The 25,905-nt window shown below is 42.3% G+C and overlaps 1 protein-coding gene across 3 annotated transcripts in view; it reads right to left on the bottom strand.

The window, feature by feature from the left end:
* ccdc169 (coiled-coil domain containing 169) overlaps positions 1-25,905 on the bottom strand; it is a 110,281-nt gene that overhangs the window by 6,474 nt on the left and 77,902 nt on the right. Inside the window, exon 8 of one of the 3 annotated variants that reach the window (XR_009511116.1) lies at positions 7,215-7,301. Coding sequence is in view for 2 of the 3 variants with exons in the window: in XM_059964069.1 (XP_059820052.1) it covers positions 21,682-21,784 (103 nt within the window). In the remaining variant the exon portion in view is untranslated. Of the gene's footprint in view, positions 1-7,214; positions 7,302-12,294; positions 21,785-25,905 lie in introns of those variants that run through there. The other 2 variants (XM_059964069.1, XM_059964068.1) reach the window with 2 other exon arrangements.

Below are 25,905 nucleotides of genomic sequence, written 5' to 3'. Positions count from 1 at the left end.
TGTCGTCTCATTTTTACTGTGTAGTGTACCAGCAGTTATGGCCAAAATGACAATAAAAAGTGACTTGACTTGACTTCTCATTAATACCATAGATGAGGTGGTACAGGAGCCTGAAGATGCATACACCATCAGATTTCTGAACAGTTCATGAGCACTACCTCACTATTTTGCTCTCTTTGCACAATTTTTTTTAATATTTATTATCTGAGAAACTTTCTTTAATGTACTGTATTGCACTGTATTCCTGCTGCAAAACATCAAATTTCATGACGTATGTGAGTGATAATAAACCTCATTCTGAATGGCAAATTTCATCATCAATGTCTGCTACTGCTCAGAGCTGGTTCGTTTCCCCCAAAGATATCACTGTGAACTGTTGTTGACAGAAGGCAGTGTTGTACAATGGAGCCAAGATGGTGAAGGACATTTGTCTTGACCTGTCGAGTACAAGGTCTCATTAGTTTCAGTAAACACTTCAACAAAGGTTTGGAGATTTTTCCTGTGTGCACAAACACAAGTGTCAGACTACATACTGCATCTGACTGCCAATAATGGTGTGCTCTTGGATTGACGTGTAGCTAACTGCATTTTAGCAACCAATGTTTAAATTCTTTCAGACGGATTTACCAATGAATAAAATAGTCAAAACATATCTTACTCTTTTCAACAGAAAGTATTTTCAGACAGCAGCTTTAAAAGTTAAAAGCATAATCCATTAGAGTTAAAGTACTGACCAAATATCTGAACATAACCAGAGTGCAGTGAAGAAAATATATTCCCCTCCCCCCACATTGGTTAACCTTTTCAGCACAAATTAGCAGAATGAGCACAGCTTCTTTTTGCCATTTGAGAAACTAAAGCAACAGAGTTCTGATAAACACAAGGTCTGCAGATGCTGGAAACCCAAAGCAACAACACAAAATGCTGGAGGAACTCAGCAGGTCAGACAGCACCTATTGAAATGAACAAACAGTTGACATTTCATAGAAACATAGAAAACCCACAGCAAAATACAGGCCCTTCAGCCCACAAAGCTGTGCCGAACATGTCCTTACCTTAGGTCTACCTAGGCTTACCCATAGCCCTCTATTTTTCTAAGATCCATGTATCCATTCAGGAGTCTCTTAAAAGATCGTATCGTTTCCACCTCCACCACCGCTGCCGGCAGCCCATTCTATACACTCACCACTCTCTGTGTAAAAAAACTTACCCCTGACATCTCCTCTGTACCTACTTACAAGCACCTTAAAACTATGCCCTCTTGTGCCATTTCAGTCATGGGAAAAAGCCTCTAATATCCACACAATCAATGCCTCTCATTATCTTGTACACCTCTATCATATCACCTCTCATCCTCCATTGCTCCAAGGAGAAAAAGCAGAGTTCACTCAACCTATTCTCATAGGGCATGCTCCCCAATCCAGGCAACATCCATGTAAATCTCCTCTGCACCCTTTTATGGTTTCCACGTCCTTCCTGTAGTGAGACGACCAGAATTAAGCACAGTACTCCAAGTGGGGTCTGACCGGGGTCTAATATAGCTGCAACATTACCTCTTGGCTCTTAAACTCAATCCCATGATTGATGAAAGCCATAGCACCATATGCCTTATTAACCAGAGTCAACCTGCACATCAGCTGAGTGTCTTATGGACTCAGACCCCAAGATCCCCCTGATCTTCCACACTGCTAAGAGTCTTACCATTAATGCTACAAGTATATTCTGCCATCATATTTGACCTACCAAAATGAACAACCTCACACTCACCTGGGTTGAACTCCATCTGCCATTTCTCAGCTCAGTTTTGCATCCTATCAATGTCCCACTGTAACGTCTATAATTTCCTGGGCTATCCCTACTCCTTTCTTGAATAAGGGCTGAGAACCTTCCTCAGGAATGGAGAGGAAGGAGGAAGACACAAAAATAATCAGATGGCAATTGGAATTGGCCACCAGGAAGGGAGCTGAATGCAGAACTAAGCCCAACCTCTCAGCTTCAAAGCAATGAGGGATCAATTGCAGTTGGAGTTCACAGTTTGCTTTTGATCTCAGAGGAAAAGAGATCAGTGCAGGCTATTGTCAGGTAAAATACATTCATGGGCAGGACGTTGATAAACCGCACAGCCAGCTGTGAGTTTACCTATGATGGGAAATTGCTTGCTACGCTAAAATAGTCCTTGTGACTTATTACTATAATGCAAGGTTGCATTCATATTTTAGACAAAACAATCTTAACCAAATAGGTGAAATTTTGGACCACTAATCCCACTGTCATAAACTCATATCTTACACACACAAGACACTGATTATCTGTAATCAGAAAGTCATCGAAACCTATCAGAGCGGAAATCTCCCACTACCAACAGTTCTGAATTTTGGGCTGAAGCTGGGCCAATAATGACCATAGGACTAACTACACCAACCCTACACACACTTTGGTAACAAAACAAGAACAGATACCTAAAAAACCTCTGGTAAGAATCTTATATTTCAACGCCACAAAATCTTTCCAACATTCTCTAGGTGCCAATTTGAATCATCCGTCCATCATCTCACTATGCTTCATTGTGTACCATTCACAAATATATTGGAGTATTTGCAGACCCGTGAGGTAATTATCTATAATTGCTATCCAAGTGTCAGGGTGCAGGTACTACAGAATACCTTTCCATTCTGTACTCTCGCATATTAGAGCAATCCTCTGCTCTCAGCAATTATGAACAATGCTTTAGAGTGGAAATAATTTATGAACAAAAACATAGAACATTGCAACATAGTACAGGCCCATTGGCCCACAATGCTCTACTGACCTCTTAACCTACTCCAAGATCAATCTGGCCCTTCCCACCCACATGGCCCTCCATTTTTCTATCATCCATCTGCCCAAGAGTCGCTCAAGTGTCCCTAATACATCTGCCTCTACCAGCACTCTGGCAGCACGTTCCACACACTCACCATTTTTGTACATAAAATAATGCCTCTTTCAGACACCCACCATTCTCTGTGTAAAATATTTATTTATGACATCCCCACTATTACTTTCTCCAATCATCTTAAAATTATGCTTCCTTGTATCAGCCATTTTCACCCCGGGAGAAAAAAAGTTTCTAGCTGTCCAATCAATCTATGCCTCTTATCATCTTGAACACCTCTAATTCTCCATTACTACAAAGGGAGAAACCCTAACCCAGTCAACCTAAGACATGCTCTCCAATCCAGGCAGCATCCTGGTATATCCCCTCAGCACGCTCTCGAAAGCTTTCACATCCCTCCAGACAGACAGACATACATACTTTATTGATCCCGAGGGACACTGGGTTTCATAACAGCCGCACCAAGAATAGTGAAGAAATACAGCAAAATAAAAACATAAATAATTAAATAATACTAAGTTAATCATGCCAAGTGGAAATAAGTCCAGGACCAGTCTATTGGCTCAGGATGTCTGACACTCCGAAGGAGGAGTTGTAAAGTTTGATGGCCACAGGTAGGAATGACTTCCTATGACGTTCAGTGTTACATCTCGGTGGAATGAGCCTCTGGCTGAATGTACCCCTGTGCCTAACCAGTACATTATGAAGTGGATGGGAGTCATTGTCCAAGATGGCATGCAACTTGGACAGCATCCTCTTTTCAGACACCACCGTCAGACAGTCCAGTTCCACCTCCACAACATCACTGGCCTTACGAATGAGTTTGTTGATTCTGTTGGTGTCCACTACCCTCAGCCTGCTGCCCCAGCACACAACAGCAAACATGATAGCACTGGCCACCACAGACTCATAGAACATCCTCAGCATCGTCCGGCAGATGTTAAAGGACCTCAGTCTCCTCAGGAAATAGAGACGGCTCTGCCCCTTCTTGTAGACAGCCTCAGTGTTCTTTGACCAGTCCAGTTTATCGTCAATTCGTATCTCCAGGTATTTGTAATCCTCCACCATGTCCACACTGATCCCTTGGATGGAAACAGGGGTCACCGGTGCCTTAGCCCTCCTCAGATCCACCATCAGCTCCTTAGTCTTTTTCACATTAAGCTGCAGGTGATTCTGCTCGCACCATGTGACAAAGTTTCCCACCGTAGCCCTGTACTCAGCCTCATCTCCCTTGCTGATGCATTCAACTATGGCCGAGTCATCAGAAAACTTCTGAAGATGGCAAGACCCTGTGTTGTAGTTGAAGTCCGAGGTGTAGATGGTGAAGAGAAAGGGAGACAGGACAGTCCCCTGTGGAGCCTCAGTGCTGCTAAACATGCATGTACTGAGGTCTGCCAGTCAGGTAAACAGTAATCCATGACACCAGGGAAGCATCCACCTGCATCACTGTCAGCTTCTCACCCAGCAGAGCAGGGCGGATGGTGTTGAACGCTCTGGAGAAGTCAAAAAACATGACCCTCACAGTGCTCGCCGGCTTGTCCAGGTGGGAGTAGACACGGTTCAGCAGGTAGATGATGGCATCCTCAACTCTTAGTTGGGGCTGATAGGCGAACTGGAGGGGGTCTAAGTGTGGCCTAACCATAGGCCGGAGCTTCTCTAGAACAAGTCTCTCCAGGATCTTCATGATGTGGGAGGTCAATGTCACCGGTCTGTAGTCATTGGAGCCACTGGGGCGCGGCATCTTCGGTACAGGGACAAGGTAGGACGTCTTCCACAGCACAGCACAGGAACCCTCTGGAGACTCAGGCTCAGGTTGAAGACATGGCAAAGTACCCCACATAGCTGGGGGGGCACAGGCTTTGAGCACCCTGGGGCTGACACCATCCGGGCCTGCAGCCTTGCTTGGATGGAGACATTTCAGCTGTCTTCTCCCCTGTTCAGCTGTGAAGCCCACTGTGGTGGTTTCAGGTGGGGGAGGGGTGTAGTCATGAGAGCAGGGTGGGGGGCTACGAGGAGGGGTAGGAGGGGAGAGTGGAGTATGTGTTGGTTGGGGGCCGACAACAGATGAATCATGTGGGGGATGGGCAGGGGCCACAGTGCTAAATCTGTTGAAGAACAGGTTAAGTTCGTTGGCCTTGTCAACACTGCCTTCAGCTCCTCTGTTGCTGGTTTGCCAGAACCCAGTGATGGTCCTCATCCCACTCCAGACCTCCTTCGTGTTGTTCTGCTGGAGTTTCCACTCAAGCTTCCTCCTATACCTGTCTTTAGCCTCCCTGATCTTGGCTTTCAGGTCCCTCTGTATTGTCCTCAGCTCCTCCCTATCTCCATCTCTAAATGCCCTCTTTTTAGCCTTCAGGATGTCCTTAATGTCTTTTGTTACCCATGGCTTGTTATTTGAATAACAAAGGACAGTTTTTGCCAGAACATTACAGTCCACACAGAAGTTGATGTAACCAGTGATGCACTCTGTGAGCCCATCAAGGTCCTCTCCATGTGGCTCACAGAGTGCCTGCCAGTCTGTCACCTCAAAACAACCCTGGAGTGCCTCATAAGCCTCCCCCGACCATTTCCTCACTGACCTCGAGGTTGCAGGTTTACTCTTCACCAGAGGCACGTAGCAGGGTTTGAGATGCACCAGGTTGTGATCTGACCTTCCCAGTGGGGGGAGGGGAGAGGAGCTGTATGTATCCTTAACGTTAGCATACATCAAGTCCAGGGTCCTCTCCCCTCTGGTTGTACAGCTCACATACTGCGTGAAGTTGGGCAGTGTTCTAGCCATGGTAACATGGGTGAAGTCACCCGAGATGGTAATGAGGGCACTCGGGTGCTGGGTTTGTAGTCCGGCTATGACGGTGTGAATGATGTTACATGCCAACGTCAGGTTGGCAGAGGGAGGGATGTACACAACAACCACGATTGCATGTGAGATTTCCCTTGGCAAATAATATGGCCGGAGTCCAACAGCAAAAAGTTCAATATCCGGGCTACAAACACGTTCCTTGATCATAATATGACCAGGATTGCACCACCTGTTGTTAACCAGAACAGCAAGCCCCCCTCCTTTACGCTTACCGCTCTCAGTGCAATTCCAATAAGGAGATGGCCAGACCTTAGCAGAATATTTCAAATGTGGTCTATACAGGGGTTTATAGAGCTGTAATGTTACCGCACAGCTCTCAAAAACAATCCCCCAACACACCATATGCACTCCTAACAACCCTAACAACTTGTGTAGCAAATTTGAAAGTTGATGGAGATCAACTCCCAGCTCCTGCTGTTCCCCCACTTTGCTAAGAATCCTGCCATTAACCCAGTATTATGCCTTCAATTACAACCTTCCAAACAGAATCACCTCACACTTTTCAGGACTGAATTTCATCTACATCTTCTCACCCCAGCTCTGCATCCTATTAAAGCTCAGCTGTAAACCTCAATAATCTTCTACACTATCCACAACACTTGTTGACTGCCCTCTGACCTTTTGCCTATTGCTCCAAGGACAACCTTTCAGGACACAGAGGATAAATATGTTTATTGTACACACACTTTAGAATATTCTACACTTCTGCAATACCTATTTCTATTACGTGCCTGCCCACGATGCTCATTTTCACTCGTAACTAGATTTAATGTATATTTACAACCATACAGTTCTAATAAATGCAAGGACATTATAGGCCACAGAGAAAGGATTTTATAATATTCCACTGAAGCAAATGCAATGGCAATAACAGTCTTAACCACAATATTACGAAAGTCAACCATATTCACTTCAGTATCACTCAACTTTATTTCGGAGGCTTTTTATTCATCACTTTCCGTTACCGTAAGTTAGCTTATTTGTCAAGTAACTTGTATTTCCTATTGGTGATATTGATGGCTGTTAAAGAGTCAACACATCTCCCAAACACAAAAGAGCATTTGAAACCTAATATTTAAACATTATTTAAATAAAGGGCGCATCGTGGTAGACACAACCTTACAGCAAGGAAAGGCGACACAATTTGACTGACTTAAATATGTAATATTGTGCAAACGCGGTACAGCTATTTAAATTCTTTTTTCTTACTCCAAGACTTAACCACGCGCTGCTTACAAAAATGCGCGCAATTTTTAAAAACCCTTATCAAATCGGCCGTACTAATTTCACGTGGAAAACAAACTTATTTCTGCTTTTACGTGGCCTCCCGTAGCAACGCGGAATTCTGCTGGGGTTGAAACTAGTTCATTTGGTTACCACTGGGGGAAATAAACGAGAAAATAAAACAAAGGGCGTTTAGCAAAGACGCTCAAAAATAATTCGAATTTAGAGCAGAATGTTAGATGAGAGGAATATACATACCGTCAAAACTCCTTCCATTTCGGCCGCCGCCTTCGGTTGATTCTGATTGGACCACAAACAGCTGGACCGCGGCGTCAATGAGAAGATCTGAGGGACATTAAGTAGATTTGGTATGGAGTCTATTTAACAACAAAATTCAATGCAACGCAAAGTAAATTATGTTTAATGTTGCAGTGCTGTTAGGTTGATTGGGAGTAAAATATTAACAACTTCAAGATTTTTTTTAAAAAATTGTCTTCTTATTAATGCTATTGTTCGTCGGACCTTCTACTAAGAGGCTCCGAAAGAAAGTGGAAGTTATTACTGTAAAAGGTTTTTAATGCTTAAATATACAATGATAACTTAAATATTGGATTCCACAATATTCTTTTAGCTTTACAGGGATTGAATTTAATCATATCTCGCTGTACTTTGACAGTGATACCATTTGCAAGAAAAGTTTACGCAATGTCTTTTTTTTAAATCATGTGATTTTAGAAGAAATCAGACTAGTTTAGTCTGGTAAAGAGTCTCGGCCCGAAGCTATCGTTTATTCATCTTCATAGATGCTGCCTGACCTGCTGTGTTCCTCTAGAACTTTATGTTCGTCAAGATTTCCAGCATTAGCAGAATCGCTTGTGATTATGAGTAATTTATGATGGTGTTCGAATAAAAAATGTGTTGCAAGAATGAACTCGCTCTGATTGCTGACTTATCTTGTCTTATTTGGAAACTAAATTATGATTTTCCAGTACTTAACTGGGCTATAATATGTACCTCTATCATTTATCAACAAACAAATTGGCTTAAAGGATATCAAATCAATGATTCTGCTTTATGAATGAAATATGTGCTGAGCCATTGAACCATAATTCAAGTACATTTGAATCAATAAGAATGTGGTGTTCTTTTTTTTTCCAAAGAAAAGTCTTTTATATAAAACTTGATGCAGATGGTATAAAACTTGATGCAAAACAAGGAAATATTCAATAGCTCGAGAATAAATCTAATATTTTTTTTACATGGTGATAAACTATGCTCGGGCAAGAAAATGGACATTTAGGGTGATTGGTTTGTTGTGTTTGCCAGTGAGTGGTTTAAATGTGGTACATATTCTTTATTTTTTTGTGAATGGTGTTGTTGAGATGATTGGCATATGTAAACAATAGTGGGGGGAAAGTGAGCAATTGGGGTATTTTTTATATTTACAATCTTGACAGGTGTTTCTTAACTATTTAGCCAGAAAGAACTGCCATCATTGGCTCTTTTCCATGCCACACAACTTCCAAGCCTACTTAAGTGACAGGCTCTGTAGAAATGTTAGAAAAGAATGTATTCTGAGATTTCTGGGGGTATATACCAAGGTGACTCTGGGCAAGGAAAGCATTGTCTAAGGCGATTGGTGGTTTGCTTGATTTTGTAGTTGGTAGCATTGGCATTCTCTTGTGCCACACTCTAGTGGAATCTGATATGAATTGTCTTCTCCCTAGGTAGCCATCAGCTGATCTGGTGCAGAAACAAAGCCAGTGGATATGACTGACTGCCAGAAAAAGAACTTTGGATTCTCTTATTCTCTTCATTTGCATCAAGGGGAAAACACTGCAGTCTGCCATTTGTATTACTGATTAGTCGGAGAACTGTAGAATTGTTTTATTGTGTGTCTTTTAAAAGGAGACCTCTTCCATCTTTATGTTGGTAACTCCATATCTACCCATTGAAGTAAAACTAGTACAGAGGGATTTTATCTTTTTATGGAGCTGCAAGCAGCTGTAGATGCATTGATAGAAGGAAATGGACAGTCAACATTTCAGGTTGAGATCCTGAATGTCAACTGTCTATTTCCCTCCACAGATGCTGCCAAACCTGTAAGATCCTCCAGCAACTCGTGTTTTGCTTTGTTCCCTTATGCCTTTCAAAGTAACTGTAGTCTTATAAATGCCCAGGAGTCTCTGACAAATGGTACTTTTCCCAGCAAAAAGCAGCAAATACAATACAGCATAGAAAATCCACCACCAATAACTCTTCTGGATAAGAAGACTGATGGTGAGGATGATGCGTGGTTTGGGAAAGACTGGAATTTTTTATTCACCCACACTCCCCAGCTTCTTCTTCAATAAAATGCCCTAGTCCAAAGTGGTGTAGAGTGATCTGAGTTGGGGGTGTACTGGGAGGATGTAATCAAGAGACACCCAAGGAAATAATGGAAGACATTGATAAGGAATGGAAGCAATGGGGTTGGATAATTGACAATTTATGTACTTGTAACTCGAGATGTTAAGTCAAAATAGACATTTGCCTTGAGGAAGACAGCGCATGCTTAATCTTGTTATTCATTACCCACCAATGGTCCAGGTGAGATGGGGTTCTATAACTCTACACTTGCTTTGGAGTTAAAGAATAGTTTCAATAATATCAGATATATTTAGTTTCTCAAAAACAAAAGCATGATATCAAATCTACTTTTTACATTTGTAGAGCAGCTTCAAACTATGTGAATAGTAATCCTAACCCTGGAACCATTTAAAACCCAGGGTACTGTGGAGACACAAGACTGCTGTTGATAGGATTTGGAGCAGCACAGAATGTTGGAAGAATTTCAGTTGACCAGGCAGCATCTGAGGAAGGAAATGAACAGCTGTCCTTTCAGGTCAAGGCTCATCATCAGAACATTTTGTTGAGTGTCTCTAAGTGCTAAGGTCATTGAACAAAATTTGACAATGAGCTTAAAAGATATGGCAACATTCCTAAAATTTGTTCACAGGATATTAAGACTGCTAAAGACATGGACAAATATTTTATTTTTAAGGAACATCGTAAAAGAGAAGTGAGTTAGGGAAACTCGGAGAAGGAACTTAGCGAAACATTGACTGCTGAAGATGCAGTGATTGAAAGTTGGGTATATTGTATTAGTGGAGATGTAAACATCATGAAAAATGGAGGGAATATAGTGATTGAGGTTCACAGGGTAGTGTAATCATAGGATTGTTTTTGAAAATGTATGTTTAAAATTTGAATTGGTGCACAACTTGGAGTTAGTGTGGTTCAGAAAGCACAGAAGTGATGCATGAGTGGGACTTAACTAAGTTTAAGTGTATAAAAGGTAGAGTTGGGAAGGTTGACAAGGAATGCATTAAGCAAGTCTGGAGAGAACAGGCATGGCCCAGGATTTCAGTAGTAGCTAAGCTGAGGTACAGTTAGGGCTGCAATTAGAAGCGGAAATGGTCCAAAATTCATTTCGAAGTGTAAACATCCTACCTCGATCCGCTAAGGAGTTGGGTGAGAGCTGCAGGGACTGATAATTGCTGGTCTTTCCAATATTTATGTGGAGGAAATCTAAGTATTCCTGTACTGGATATCAGATGAGTCTGCTAATTTATATCCTTCCTAATTTAGTATCAGGAGGGACAGTAGGCTTGTAGTACTGAGTGCTGTTAGCTTTCTTACGGAGGCTGATGCATTTCACGGATGATATTTTGAACGGACATAATACAGATCACAAATAAAAAAAGATCGCCTGAGCTAAAATGCAGAAATGTGAAGTGAAGCTATCATGGATGAATGGCTATTACTGTTTGTGGAATTAGAACCAAGCCAATGTGGTTCTACTCAGCCCCATGATGCTGGAAAGGAGTTGGAAAGTGGCATGGTCCATCGTGCTGAAGGCCACATACCAAGTGTAGAGAGTTAGCTTAAGTCCAATAGAATATAAATTTTGATTTTGTTCAGAAATTTTCCTGAGTGTAGTAATCTAAATTGTAACTTCTGGGAAGGTTGGGCGTGGATTTTAAAATCAAATTCTTGTTCAGACTTGTGGGAGAAAGGGGTGAGGGTTGAGGGTTGTATTTTGAAGTGTAATCTGATGGTAAATCATACTTTGGTAAATAATGTTACCAGAGATAGAGAAGTATTAGCAATGGCAATACCATGAGAACCAGAGAAGGAAAATTTTCGCAGTATGGAGTTGAAGGAGCAGGAGATGATTTGTATAGGTGAGAGGAGCCAAATGGAGATGATGGGCATTCTAGGATTGGAGCTAGAACTAGAGCTGAGGGTAATTTGAGAGCTGCTTTTGACCAGTGAGCTAGGGAAAGAAAGTAAGACAGAGGTAGTAGATTGGCTGCAGTGGCAAACTGCAAAGCGGTATTTTGAAAGTGAACTGGGAGAATTTTTCTCTCCACACTGAACTGAGCTGTTCCCCAGTTCTGAGAGCAAAGAAGAAAGCAATAAAGATATCCAGAGGGCATTGAAAAATTGGTGTTTAAATAAAGAATGAAACATTATTTGAATGAAAGCTTTCAAAGGTTATGGGTGCTGCTCAAACAAGCTGCTAAAATGCATTGGCATGATATTTAGCCACATGACTTTTTGAAACATCTGAGTAGTCTTAAAGAGAGCTTAAATTATTAAGTTGTTTTCCATGTTTATATGGTACCAAATGAATGTAGAAAATCAATTTGTTTTGTACAGTATTCTTCATAAACCTCTACTGATATCTGCAATGAATTTGAGATCCTATTGGATGTTTCTTCATGTGAGGATGTCGTGCATCCAGATGGCAAATGATTGGAAAAATGTGGAAGCTCCTATGTGCTCTTGATCTATTGCCTTGAGGTTCTCTATACCATCCCAAATGTAACTTCTTTGCTTCTGAGCAGTTATGTGCCAGGAAATTGCAAGAATCAGTGGGGGTGGTATTCATTCCCCATCCCCACCCCAAAAAAGTATTTGCATACTTGAATCTTTTCCTGTGACAGATATCTGATATCAGGTATGAAAACAATTTGGCCTGTCCAACAAAACAGACTGAGTATAATTGGGACCACACAGCTGGTCCCAATTATGTTGTTTATAACTTGGCTTATTGGTAAACGATATGGGCAGTTAATCAGATTACAAATTCTGACATACCAGAATAATCTGAAAGTTATTCATTAAGTCTTCCTCTGACTATTACAGTACATGTATGTTGATTAAGTTCATTTTCTAAAATTTCCCCAAGCTTGACACCTAAATCAAAGCTGGTTTTATCAATTCCTTTATGCTCAGTACATCACAACCAAAAAAGGCTCTTGTTGCAAGATTAATAAAGCAGCAAGACTGGATCTGAAAGATAAACATTTCTTATGCCTATTTCATACAATCTAAATGAAAAGCCAAGTGTACAATTCAGATTTAAGTTTATTTGAGTTCGGTCGTAAAGTCATAGAATAATACAATATAGGCCTTTACACTAGTTAATGTTGTAAAATCAGAGCTGCAAGTTGGTTATAAAATGATCTGGAGAACCAAGAGTAACTATAGATTATAAAACATCTTGTTAAGTCCACAGAGTCTTTTCTCCAGCAGTGAATACAATGGGCTTCAGTGGTGAGAGAGCTGGTGAGTACTTTACTTTGCACTAGACATTACTGAGTTCAGTTTAACTAGTTTCATTCAAAGCAAACATCAAAGTTCTTGTGATCATGTTCAATGTTTAGTCATTTGTCTTGGGTCATAGTCTATAGCATAGAAACAGGCCCTTTGGCTTATCTAGTCTGTACTAAACTATTAATCTGCCTAGTTTCATTGATTTGCACCCAGATCACAGGCCTCCATACTCCTCAGATCCATGTCCGTACATTCGTATGTGCCGTGTTGTATGATCTGGGTGATCGTGGTCTTTCCATCACCGTGATTGTTCTTGGAAAATTTCTTCTACAAATGTGGTTTGCCGCTGCTGCCTTCTGGGCAGTGTCTTTACAAGATGGGTGATCCCAGCCGTTATCAATACTCTTCAGAGATTGTTTGCCTAATGTCAGTGATCGCATAACCAGTGCTTATGATATGCACAGGTTGCTCATAAGACCCTCCACCAGCTACTCCCATAGCTTCTCTTAAACAGTGAAAGTGAACCTGAATCCACCACTTCTGCTGGCAGCTTGTTCCACGCTCACCACCCTCTGATTGAAGAAGTAACCCCTCATGTTCCCTTAAATAGTTCACCTTTCACCCTTAAGCCTTGATCTGTAGTTCTAGTCTCACCCAACCTCAATGGAAAAGGCCTGCTTGCATTTACCCTATCCATATTCCTCATAATTTTGTATACCTCCATCAAATCTACCCTCATTCTCCCATGCTCCAGGGAATAAAGTCCTAACTTTACTCAACCTTTCACTATAGTTTGGGTCCTTAAGTCCTAACAACATCCTTGTAAATTTTTTTTGCTCTCATTCAATCCTATTGAAATCTTTCCTGTAGGGAGGTGACCAGAACTCCACACAATACTCCAAATTAGGTCTCACCAGTGTCTTGTACAAATTCAACAGAACACTCTAACTCCTCTACTCAATACTTTAGGTCAATAGAAATAAAACTCCTTGCTGTGGGAGTAGAATACTCCCCTCCATGTGTTCCCCTCCACTCCAACCTCAGCACAGCAGATGTTCCATCAATCTTCAAAGCAAGCTAATACACATTCCCTAATAGAGACTTGATCATTAAAATTTAATTTGAATTAAGATTCCAGTTAATTGGGACAGCCACTTATTTGGGACAACTCTTAAAGAACAAAAACTAATTGAGAAAATTGCCAGGCAGAAACTCCCTCCATTTAAATGAGGCCAGGAAACTGTTTTCCCAAACAGATTCTAACTAGCGTCAGTCATGTGCACTTATGTGGCTGTTAGACACTACACCGTATTTAAGAGTGATCAGTTTTTAAATGGCATTTGTTTTGTGTGTTTGTATTGAAAAACCAGAGAATTTTGTCACTGATAGTTGAGGAATGAGCAGTAAGATAAGCCAGAACTGTTTTGCTTCTAATCTCAGCTGCTATTGGATACTTAACTTGGTTCTCAGGGTGCATTCCCAAGGACAAGAGCGCAAATAGAATGTTAGTACAACGGCTCAGTGCATCATTACTTAAATAATATGGGAAGAGTTTGAGTTTGTAATGCTGTGCTGGGGATATGGCACCCTATGGGACAGTGCAAAGTATGTTATCCTGTGTACTTTTATACTGCTAAAGGGAGGCCTTTCCTGCAATGAGCTGAATATTTTAAGGACAGTGTTTGTCTCAGATCTCCCTAACAGACAATGACTGGGATCCTGAGATCAACACTCTGACCATTGACCTAAACAAAAAGCAATTGAATCTTGCCTCGGCACAATCATTACAATGGAAACTTCCAGGAATTGCTGCAATTCTTTCTCCTGCGGCTAAACAATCGCTGCCAATGTGTTCACTATTTCTTAAAAACAATGCCAGCAACCCTACCGCTAATTACACAAAAGGTCAAATCCAGACAGATGGACATCTATGCAAAAGAACTAGTTAGCCACTGTTGCAATTGGCCAGTCTTTCTGCGATGAAAGGAGAGCCTGTCACCGGATGTGACAACTTCAATCGTATAGTGTTGTAATGTAAGACAGTTAAAGATCCAAAGGTCTCAAGATGAGCACAGAGAGTCACTGTTTTTGAGCAATGAGTTTGTTAAGTATTCCTTCTAATACATTATGTAACACTCTTCTTGTCAATGGCTTGTTTCTCTCTGAAATTGGTAGACTATCCATAAGTAGAATGTTCGTCCAATTCCCCCAGTTTCCTGCAAAGGTCTCAACCTATCCAGTTTAGCAGGAACCAAAAAATAGTGACTTGTGCCGTACCCTCAGATTTGCAAATCTAGTGACTGTTTAATTAAATTGTTCATAAAACAGTTTCTAACAACATGATCCATTTTCTCCAGCTATGCAGTTTAAGGCAACCACATCGACCACCTTGCATTTAAATGAGCTTAATATTGCATGCAATTTATGCTCTGGAATATCTTGCTAATTGAGCTTAAATGTATCAAATAGATGTAATAAGTGCCAAGTTCTATCCTGCAGAAATGCTCTGACTGCCTGTAAATAACATTCTCATCATGCATGTAATTTGATTTTAAACTCCTTAGAATAAAATATAATAATATCTTTATATTACTTAAAATTCCCAACCCCAATATGACCCTGCTGCCAAAAGTTAATGCTGGAGATATAGATCTCTCATGGTTTCATGGTTTCTCTTATAGCCAGTGATAAGCTGATCTTGCTGGGAGATTTTAAAGCCCGAGTCGGCCAAGACCATGACCAGTGGAGTGGAGTGCTTGGCAGACACGAGTCGGGAAGATGAACAGCAATGGCCTTCTGCTTCTCAGCAAATGTGAAGAGTGTGACCTCACTATCACGAACACGGTGTTCAGAATGGCCAACAAATTCAAGACAGCAAGGATGCACCCTAGATCCAAACAATGGCATCTGATCGATTATGTCATTGTCCGTCAACGTGACATCTGAGACGTAGTCATCACACGAGCCATGCGAGGAGTAGAGTGTTGGACGGACCACAGACTCCTCCATACCACCCTCAAGCTACACATCGTTCAATCTCACAAAAAGCGTCCAAAGGCAGTACGGCCATCCTTTAACACCTCCAAACTTCAGCACCCTCCGTGTCTACGCGAATTTCAAAATGCTCTTAAACAGAAGCTATCAACAAACCAGCCACTCACAGGTAACCTAATCCAGAAATGGAGCCACTTCAAAAATGCTATAACTGAAACGGCAAAATCAACCCTAGGCCGCAGAAAGCGCATCCACCAAGATTGGTTCAATGAGAATAGCACCATCATCGATTGCCTACTCACAAGGCATTCAAAGAATGGCAGGATGACCCGAACTCCACCTGCAAAAAGGACAGATTCAAGTTCTATCAGGCACTCACTCAAAGGGAAATCCGTATAATGCGTGACACATGGTGGAATAAGAAGGTGGATGAGGTTCAGCACTATGCTGACACAAACAACACCAAGCAGTTCTTCAATGCCATCAAGTCTGTCTTTGGTCCCTCAGAGTCAAGCATAGCTCCTCTGCTTTCTGCAGATGGATCCTCGCTTATCAAGGACAAAAAGGGCATCAACACCAAATGGAAGGAACACTTCAGTCAGCTCCTGAACCGCCCCTCCACTGTTGACCAGTCAGTACTCGACCAGATTCCCCAGAGCCCAGTCCATGAGCACCTCAACAAACTCCTCTTCCCTGACAGAGATCAGCACAGCCATCAGATGAGCTGTGGTAAAGCACCAGGCAAGGATGGCATTCCCGCAGAACTGTTCAAAGCCCTCACCCAGGAGTCACTTGCAGCATTCCAGGACGTCCTGGTCAGTATCTGGGAAGAGGAAGTAATGTCACCTGACCTTTGGGATGCTGCAATAGTCGTCCTATACAAAAACAAAGGCCCACGCACAGACTGTGGGAACTACTGGGGCATCTCCCTACTTTCCATCGCCTGCAAAATCCTGGCTTGATCATCCTCAATGGACTTATTTCAACAGTATCTGAAGGAAACCTCCCAGAATCGCAATGTGGCTTTCGGCCTAAATGCAGTAATGTGGATATGATCTTCACTGTTAGACAAATGCAGGAGAAATGCCTGGAGCAGAACATGAACTTGTACTTTGTCTTCATTGATCTAACTAAAGCGTTTGATACTGTCAACAGAGAAGACTTGTGGATCATCCTCAGGAAACTTGGCTGCCCTCCAAAGTTCATCAACCTCATACGCCTCTTCCATGACAACATGACTGGAGAGATTCTGTCAGCTGACGAATCTAGCGAGAAATTTGACATCTCCAACGGCGTTAAACAGGGCTGTGTGCTTGCACCAGTACTTTTCAACCTTTTCTTCACTCAAATATTGATGCATGCCGTCAAAGACCTAAACCTGGGCATTTATATCAAATACCACCTGGACGGGTCACTCTTTGACCTATATCACCTTGCAGCACACACAAAGACCCTCCAAAAGCTGTTCATAGAAGCGCTCTTTGCAGATGACTGCACACTCATGGCGCACCAAGAGGACCACCTACAAACAATGGTCAGCAGATTCTCCCCCGCATCTAAATTGTTCGGCAATCAGCCTCGGTAAAATAGAGGTCCTCCTGCAGCCGGCACCTAACAGCGCCCCACCACAGCCATGCATCACCATCGATGACACACAACTACGGAACGTTGACAACTTCAAAAACCTGGGGAGTACCATCTCCAGTGACGGTGCCCTTGATAAAGAAATCATGTCAAGGATCCAGAAAGCAAGCCAGGCACTCTGAAGGCTCCGGGTCAAAGTTCTGCAGCACAAAGACATTCACCTCTCCACTAAACTGAAGGTTTACAATGTTGTTGTGGTTCCATCACTTCTATATGGCTGTGAAACCTGGACACTGTATCACAGACATGACAAACAGTTTGAACAATTCCACAATCGCGCTCTGCGATCAATCATGCGAATCCACTGGCAAGACCATATCTCCAACCTGACAGTCCTGGACCGAGCCAATTCCACAAGCATTGAAGCCAAGGCTTTGAAGACTCAGTTCAGTTGGACCGGCCATTTGATCCGCATGGATGAGTCCAGAATGCTGCGTCAGTTGTTCTACGGAGAACTGGAGCAGGGCAACCGTGCCCAAGGTCGACCAAGGAAGAGGTACAAGGACAACCTCAAGTCAAACCTTAAGTGGGCCAAACTCCAGCCCTGAGATCTCGAACACACTGCTGCTGATCGGTCCAAGTGGCGCAAACAACTTCCAAACCAATTGGCACATGCAGCGCCTCAAGGCGAGTCAAGAAAGTCACAGGAAGGCGTCCACTCCTGCCCCAACAGGCAGTGCTCCTTGCCCCATCTGTGACTGTATCTGTGCTTTGGACTTCAGCCTCAGAAGTCATAAGTGTGCCCACAGATGTTGACTGCGCAACACATTAGTCTTCCTCAGACTTCGAGAGACTACTACTATATGGTTTCATAACTAAAGAAGATTAACAATTTGTTGTTTCCTATTCAAGAGATCAATAAACTGAAAGTGATATCAAATAATACTGATGTCTAGTATCTGGCTAGCTTCCAAATCCTTCCTGTTTAATGATCCTAGACAATTACCTCCTTGGATGCCAAAATCTCTACAAAACTTGCATATTGAAATCTCTTTTGATGGAAGATCCATCAACCTAAAATGCTTTTTCCTTCACCACAGAAGCTACCTGATAGAACATGGAACAGCACAGAAACAGGCTCTTTGGCCCACAAATTTGGCTGAACTAATTGAGTTAGTAATTACATTTAGCCAAACTGAACTACTCCCTCTGCCTACAAAATGATCATATTCATCCATTTCCTGCACGTTAATGTGTTTATCTAGAAACCTCTTTAATGCCTCTATTTTGTTTGCCTCTACCATCATCCCAGGCAGCATAGTCCAAGCAGTGATCAATCTTGTCTTGTACTTCTCCTTTGAATTTAACCCCCTCATCTGAAATGGATGACTTCTGGTATTAGATATTTCAGCTCTGTGGGAGAAGATGCTTGCTGCCTGCACTAGATATGCTTCTCGTAATCTTAGAAACCTCTGTCGGATCTGCTCTCAGCCCCTGGTTCTCCAGAAAAACAACCCAAGTTTGTCCAACTTCTCCTTGTATGCCTTCAAATCCAGACAACATCCTGGTCTGCACCTGCTCCAAAGCCTCAACATCCTTCCTTTAATGGGGCTGCAATACTCCAGACGTGAACTAAACAAAATTTTATGATGCTGTAAAATAGCTTTCCAATTATTGAAGAAAATTCCTTGAATAACAAAGGCAAGCATGCCATATGCCGCCTATGGAACCCTGCAGTTAGACGAGAAGCTAGACTGGACTGCCAACACAGATGCCCTGTGCAGGAAAGCACAGAGTCGACTGTACTTCCTCAGAAGGCTGGCGTCATTCAATGTTTGTAGTGAGATGCTGAAGATGTTCTATCGGTCAGTTGTGGAGAGCGCCCTCTTCTTTGTGGTGGCGTGCTGGGGAGGCAGCATTAAGAAGAGGGACACCTCACGTCTTAATAAGCTGGTAAGGAAGGCGGGCTCTGTCGTGGACACAGAACTGGAGAGTATGACATCGGTGGCAGAGCAGAGGGCGCTGAGTACGGTCATTCATGGAAAACCCTGAACATCTTCTGCACAGCACCATCCAGAGACAGAGAAGCAGCTTCAGCGGCAGGTTGCTGTCAATGCAATGCTCCTCAGACAGGATGAAGAGATCATTACTCCCCAACGCCATTCGGCTCTACAATTCAACCACCAGGGGCAAGACATGTTAAAGTGCCGGGGTTAGGACTGAGCTTAAGTTACCACTCAATGCACTTTAGTAAACTATTTAAGAACTTTTTAAAAGCTATTTATTAATGCTTTTTGGGTGGGTGATTTTAGATGCATATCATATTTATACTGAGTTAAGATACTGTATGTAATTAGTTTTGCTACAATAAGTGTATGGGACACTGGAAAAATGTTGAATTTCCCCTTGGGGATGAATAAAGTATCTATCATACTGTGAAGCTGCTTACAGGGAGCTACGGATTTAGACCCCAAGATCCCGCTGTACATTAACAGTGTTAAGGATCTTGTCATTAACAGTGTACTGTCTCTTTACACTTGAACTCCCAAACTGCAACTCCTCATATAGACTGGGTTAAACTCCATGTACTGTTTTTTTGCCCATATTTTCTATAACTCACTGCATCCTTTCTACACTATTCAATCTGTATATTATCTGCAATCTTACTAACAAACCCATCTCCATTTTTCATCAAATTCACTTACATATATTAAAACAGCAGAGGTCCCAGTATGGATCCCTGTGGAATATCTCCAGTTATAGATTTCCATCTTGATATGTTTGAGTACTTCATATATTTTCTGTTAATGACCTCCAAATTTTGATTTCTTATTACTTATTGCATTTCACAAGTTCTTCTTTCTTTTATTGAAACTCTAATAGGCTACACATTTTCATTTATCTCTTTTTGCTTTATGGTGCATGGCGATTCACACATTGAAACAGTGCCTTTAAAGCAATTCATTGTTCACAAATTCCCATCTTTTAAAAACCTTCTGAAAACAAGGCTCCTTAATTTTATTCACTCTTCTGGAATGGTAGTTTGCCATGGATCCCTTTTCAACTGTGAAGTGTCTTGAGATATTTTGCTATGTTCACATAGTGTAAATACAGTATGTTAAATACATAATTCAAACATGCATTGATTACTTAAGCAAGAACAATAAACAATTTTAACACTTTAAGGTACTGGGATTCTAACATTTAGCATCATTCATTCTTTGGGGCACTCCTCTGTTTTCGTGGATGTTTGTGAAGAAAAAGCATTTTAGGATGTATATTGTATACATTTCTCTGACATTAAATTGTACCTTTGAACATCCCTGCAGAGCTAGAAATGGCTTATTAACTGAATGGTTGTTCCATATTGTGAAACCAGTAACTTTAAAAGGAAAGAAAGGATGGTAAAAATGCTTCATACAGAAAGAGCATACTTTAATGCAAATCATCATCACGAGATTCTGCAGATCCAGAGTTTCCCATACAAAATGTTGAAGGAACTTAATAAGTCACGTCTTGGTAGTCCATGGCCTCCTCTTCTATCACAAGGAGGCCATTCTCATATAGGAGGAGTAACACCTCATATTCCATCTGGGGCGCCTCCAACCTGGTGGCATAAACATCGATGTTTCCAACTTCCGGTATTTTCCTCCTTTCCCCACTCTGGCTCCCCTTTATCTGTTCTCTTCTTACCTGCCTATCACTTCCCCCAGTACCCCTCCTCCTCCTTTCTCGCATGGTCCACTCTCCTCTCCTATCAGATTCCTTCTTTTCCAAGTCTTTACCTTTACCACCGATCACCTCCCTGCTTCTTACTTCATTCCCTTCCCCCACCTTCCTGGCTTCACCTATCATCTATGAGCTTGTACCTCTTCCCCTCCCCCAACTTATTCTGGCTTCTTCCCCCTTCCTTTCCAGTCCTGATGAAGGGTCCCAGCTCGAAATATTGACCACTTATTCCTTTCCATAGATGCTGCCTCACCTGCTGAGTTCCTCCAGCATTTTCTATGTGTTTCTTTAATGCACAGGAGAGAGTGAGAGAATAACAGAAGCAACTGTAGAGTTATAAAATCAGGTCACTTTGAAGCCAGAGTGAAAAAGAGTGATAACTCTTTACAGTAGTCTGATTATCCCCAGGAGTGAATGTAAGGTCTGAAATGAAGGATGCCAAGTCTGAAAAAGAGTAAAAACTAAAGTGTGCTAATCCCTGCAGTGCAAAGAAGTAGAAGCCATGATTATCACACTGAGGGGTAAAGTACCACCAAATCTGTTATTCAACTAAAATTCTACCAGGCATTCAAAGAAATAATTGAAAGCAGAGATTTTACCAGCAATTAAACAAACTCAAGTGGGAATGCAATTATTACAAAAATACATTGCCTATTTCACATCTACAAATAATTACCACCAGGGTAACCAAATCTAAATATAACTTAGGCCCAGCAACAATTAAACAATTGCTCTAAATGAGCTGCAAGTACTGTAAATACAGCTTTCTCTGACACACAAAACACCATGTCTGTTCCATAACAGTATTCTAGCGTCAATGTTTTAATTTTGGAAGCTGCTTCATTGCTGCAGTCTTTTTAATTGGTCCTTTCTTGAGATCTAAAATCCTTTTTGTGGTTGGTACATTGCACTTTCCTCTGAAATAAACAATTATTGTTCAATTGTGATATTTCATTCCATTCAAATGTTATAACAGTCTGTAATGGCTACAATCTGTAAAATATCAATATTATTTTCACATTTTAATAAGTGCAATGATTAAGATTTATTTTATGTAGTTCCATATTTGCATCTTATGTTTTGTTCAGTGGAGGAGGGGTAGGCAATGTAGGGAGGAAGGAAAGAAGCATTTATCAATGAGTTTACTGGTATTCCTATTGGAGCTTCATATTTGTTCTCTGCCATAACTTCAAAGAAAAGTAATTACTGAAGAAAAACAAAATCTAGAGCTTGCATTCAAACCAAATCTAGTCATAAAAGGCTATATAGTGCAGCATATATCATTAGATTTGAAGAAGTAAAGATGGTAGCTGTATTGAGAGCGATACGTACAGAAATCAGTTTTAAAAAAATCTGTTATGGCCAAGGCTATCAAAATTATAAGTAACGGAATAGGTGAGAAAAGACTGCTGTAAATGTACCATAAGAAATAAATAGCTAAAGGGAAGGCAGTGAGACTTTGAAGCTATGGATGTACACTTTTAAACACAGCCAGCCGAAAGAAGGAGCATGAGAAAATGGGGAATAAGTGATATGACTGATGTAGCAGGAGCTGCAGACCTTTAGGGAGAGTTGGGGGGAGGTGCAAAGCCTGGAGGTTTGAACAACTGAAAGGGGGAAGACAATCACATAGCACAATCTTGTTCGAGGTCCTCTGACTCTGACTGAAATGCAATTTTGATGCGTCCCTCAAATAGTCCTCATTTAGCAATCCTGGAAATGTCGCAAAAAACCAAGTGGAGATTGGGTGACTGCTTTGCAGAAGACCTGTGTTCAGTCATCAGGTAATTCTGAGGTTCCTGTGGCCTCCCACTTTAATTCCTCCAGCCAGTCTTAACTAGAGATTATGGCTCCTGTACTATCACAGTGGCACCCAATGCAAGCTTGGGCATGTTGAGACTTCACGATTCAGTGTTAAATTCTATAGCTTCAGGTAGCCTGTTTGTGTCAGTCATCCATCTGTCATATTGGCCTAGCCAGCTATAGGAAGGATGTGGAAGCATTGGAAAGGGTACAGAAGAGATTTACCAGGATGCTGCTTGGTTTAGAGAGTATGGATTATGATCAGAGATTAAGGGAGTTTAGGGCTTTACGCTTTGGAGAGGAGGAAGATGAGAGGAGACATGATAGAGGTGTACAAGATATTAAGAGGAATAGACAGAGTGGATAGCCAGCGCCTCTTCCTCATGGCACCACTGCTCAGTACAAGAGGACATGGCTTTAAGGTAAGAGGAGGGAAGTTCAAGGGGGATATTAAAGGAAGGTTTTTTACTCAGAGAGTGGTTGGTGCATGGAATGCACTGCCTGAGTCAGTGGTGAAGGCAGATACACTAGTGAAATTTAAGAGACTACTAGACAGGTATATGGAGGAATTTAAGGTAGGGGGGTTTATATGGGAGGCAGGGTTTGAGGGTTGGCACAATATTGTGGGCCGAAGGGCCTGTAATGTGCTGTACTATTCTATGTTCTATATATGCATACTCTTTTCCCTCTGTGAGTGGAGGACATGCCCAACCCAACTGGTGGGCACAACTTCCTGCTCTGTATTTCACAACTCTACATTTTATTTCTTGACTATGCTCTCACTCACCACTTTCTCCCATTCGCCAGAACCAGACAATCTCCCCCATGGTCACCTGGGTTTTATCCTATCCCAGGCATCTCCTCCCCGCCCCCCACAGCTTATTTTTTTTATTCTTTTCTTCTAATATTTGTATATCTGTGCATTTGCAATGCTATTGTGACACTGTAATTTCCTTTGGGATCAAGTAAGTATCTATCTATCTTAACAAACTTATTTAGTCTCCTTTAGGTGCAAAGTCTTCAAGCTGAAATGGATTTCCAGCATCGGCAGTGTTTGGATTTTCCTCGGTAAATGGATCACCACACATGGTCAAGTTTTTGGAGCAGGGCTCTCGAGTTACCACTGAACCTGATTCTGCATCATAAATTGTTGAGGAGGCTCATGCCCTTGATCTATAGTATTATCTAAATGTAGTGACACCCTGCACCAAGGTGTTCTTCAGATATGTAAATGAATTCTTGTTTTATATGAACTCTTTTGGAAGAGGACAGCGAGGCTTTGAGAGGAAGTGCGGCGGTGGCCATTTTCAAATTGTCCAATTGCTTCTCAGATCGGAGTTCTGAGAGGCGGGACTGTGCAGTCGCGTGAAGGAGGGAAGATATAAAAAGAACGCAGCCTTAAGAAGCAGGCAGCTTCGTTTGCGGGCAGCGGAGTGCACCGGGAGCAGAGTGTAGGGCTTGGGCTCAGGGGACTGAGGCGGAAGAGGGCACAGTAGGTTTATCTTTTAGTTCTTGTTATTTTCAGTTATTCGGGAAGTATGAGTGTGGGGGCAGCTTGTTGTTCTCGGTGTCGGATATGGGAGATCCTGGAGTCTCCTAGCCTCCCGGACGTCCACATCTGTGCCAGGTGCACCGAACTGCAGCTCTGAGGGACCGAGTTAGGGAACTGGAGCTGCAGCTCGATGACCTTTGCCTGGTCAGGGAGAGTGAGGAGGTGATAGAGAGGAGTTGCAGGCAGGTGGTCACTCCGGGGCCACGGGAGGCAGATAGGTGGGTCACGGTCAAGAAGGGGAAGAGGCAGGTACTAGAGAGTACCCCGGTGGCTGTACCCCTTGACAATAAGTACTCATGTTTGAGTACTGTTGGGGGGGACAGCCTACCTGGTGGAAGTGACAGTGGCCGGGCCTCCGGCACAGAGGAAAGCCCTGTAGCTCAGAAGGGTAGGGATAGAAGAAAGAGGACCATAGTAATAGGAGACTCGATAGTCAGGGGTTCAGACAGGTGGTTCTGTGGAGGTGATCGGGAGTCCCGGATGGTTATTTTCCTCCCTGGTGCCAGGGTTCAGGACGTTTCTGATCGCGTCCAAGATATCCTGAAGTGGGAGGGTGAGGAGCCAGAGGTCGTAGTAAATGTAGGTACCAATGACATAGGTAGGAAAGGGGAAGAGGTCCTGAAACGAGAGTATAGGGAGTTAGGAAGGCAGTTAAGAAGGACCGCAAAGGTAGTAATCTCGGGATTACTGCCTGTGCCACGCGACAGTGAGAGTAGGAATGGAATTAGGTGGAGGATGAATGCGTGGCTGTGGGATTGGAGCAGGGGGCAGGGATTCAAGTTTCTGGATCATTGGGACCTCTTCTGGGGCAGGCATGACCTGTTCAAGAAGGACGGGTTACACTTGAATCCTGGGGGGACCAATATCCTAGCGGGGAGGTTTTAAACTAGTTTTAAACTTTAAACTTTTAAACTTTAAACTAGTAAGATGGGGAGGGGCGGGAATCAATTTGAGGAAACTATGGGAGAGGAGGTTAGTTCACCAGTAGAGCAAGTAAGTAGACAGTGTGTGAGGGAGGAAAGGCAGGTAATGGAGAAGGGATGCGCTCAGCCCAAAGATGTAGGGGAGAAGAAAGAAAAGGATAATAATTTTGAATGCATTGTTAGGGATGAAAAGAGAGGAGGAGGTGGAGAGTATCTTAAATGTATCTATTTTAATGCTAGGAGCATTGTAAGAAAGGTGGATGAGCTTAAAGCGTGGATTGATACCTGGAATTATGATGTTGTAGCTATTAGTGAAACATGGTTGCAGGAAGGGTGTGATTGGCAACTAAATATTCCTGGATTTAGTTGCTTCAGGTGTGATAGAGTAGGAGGGGCCAGAGGAGGAGGTGTTGCATTGCTTGTCCGAGAAAATCTTATGGCGGTGCTTTGGAAGGATAGATTAGAGAGCTCCTCTAGGGAGACTATTTGGGTGGAATTGAGGAATGGGAAAGGTGTAGTAACACTGATAGGAGTGTATTATAGGCCATCTAATGGGGAGCGTGAGTTGGAAGAGCAAATGTGTAAGGAGATAGCAGATATTTGTAGTAAACACAAGGTGGTGATGGTGGGAGATTTTAATTTTCCACACGTAGACTGGGAAGCTCATTCTGTAAAAGGGCTGGATGGTTTAGAGTTTGTGAAATGTGTGCAGGATAGTTTTTTGCAACAATACATAGAAGTACCGACTAGAGATGGGGCA

Source organism: Hypanus sabinus, chromosome 3 (assembly GCF_030144855.1).
Source record: "Hypanus sabinus isolate sHypSab1 chromosome 3, sHypSab1.hap1, whole genome shotgun sequence".
Taxonomy (NCBI): domain Eukaryota; kingdom Metazoa; phylum Chordata; class Chondrichthyes; order Myliobatiformes; family Dasyatidae; genus Hypanus; species Hypanus sabinus.
Note: the sequence above shows the minus strand (reverse complement) of the source record. Positions and strands in the feature narration are given on the sequence as shown.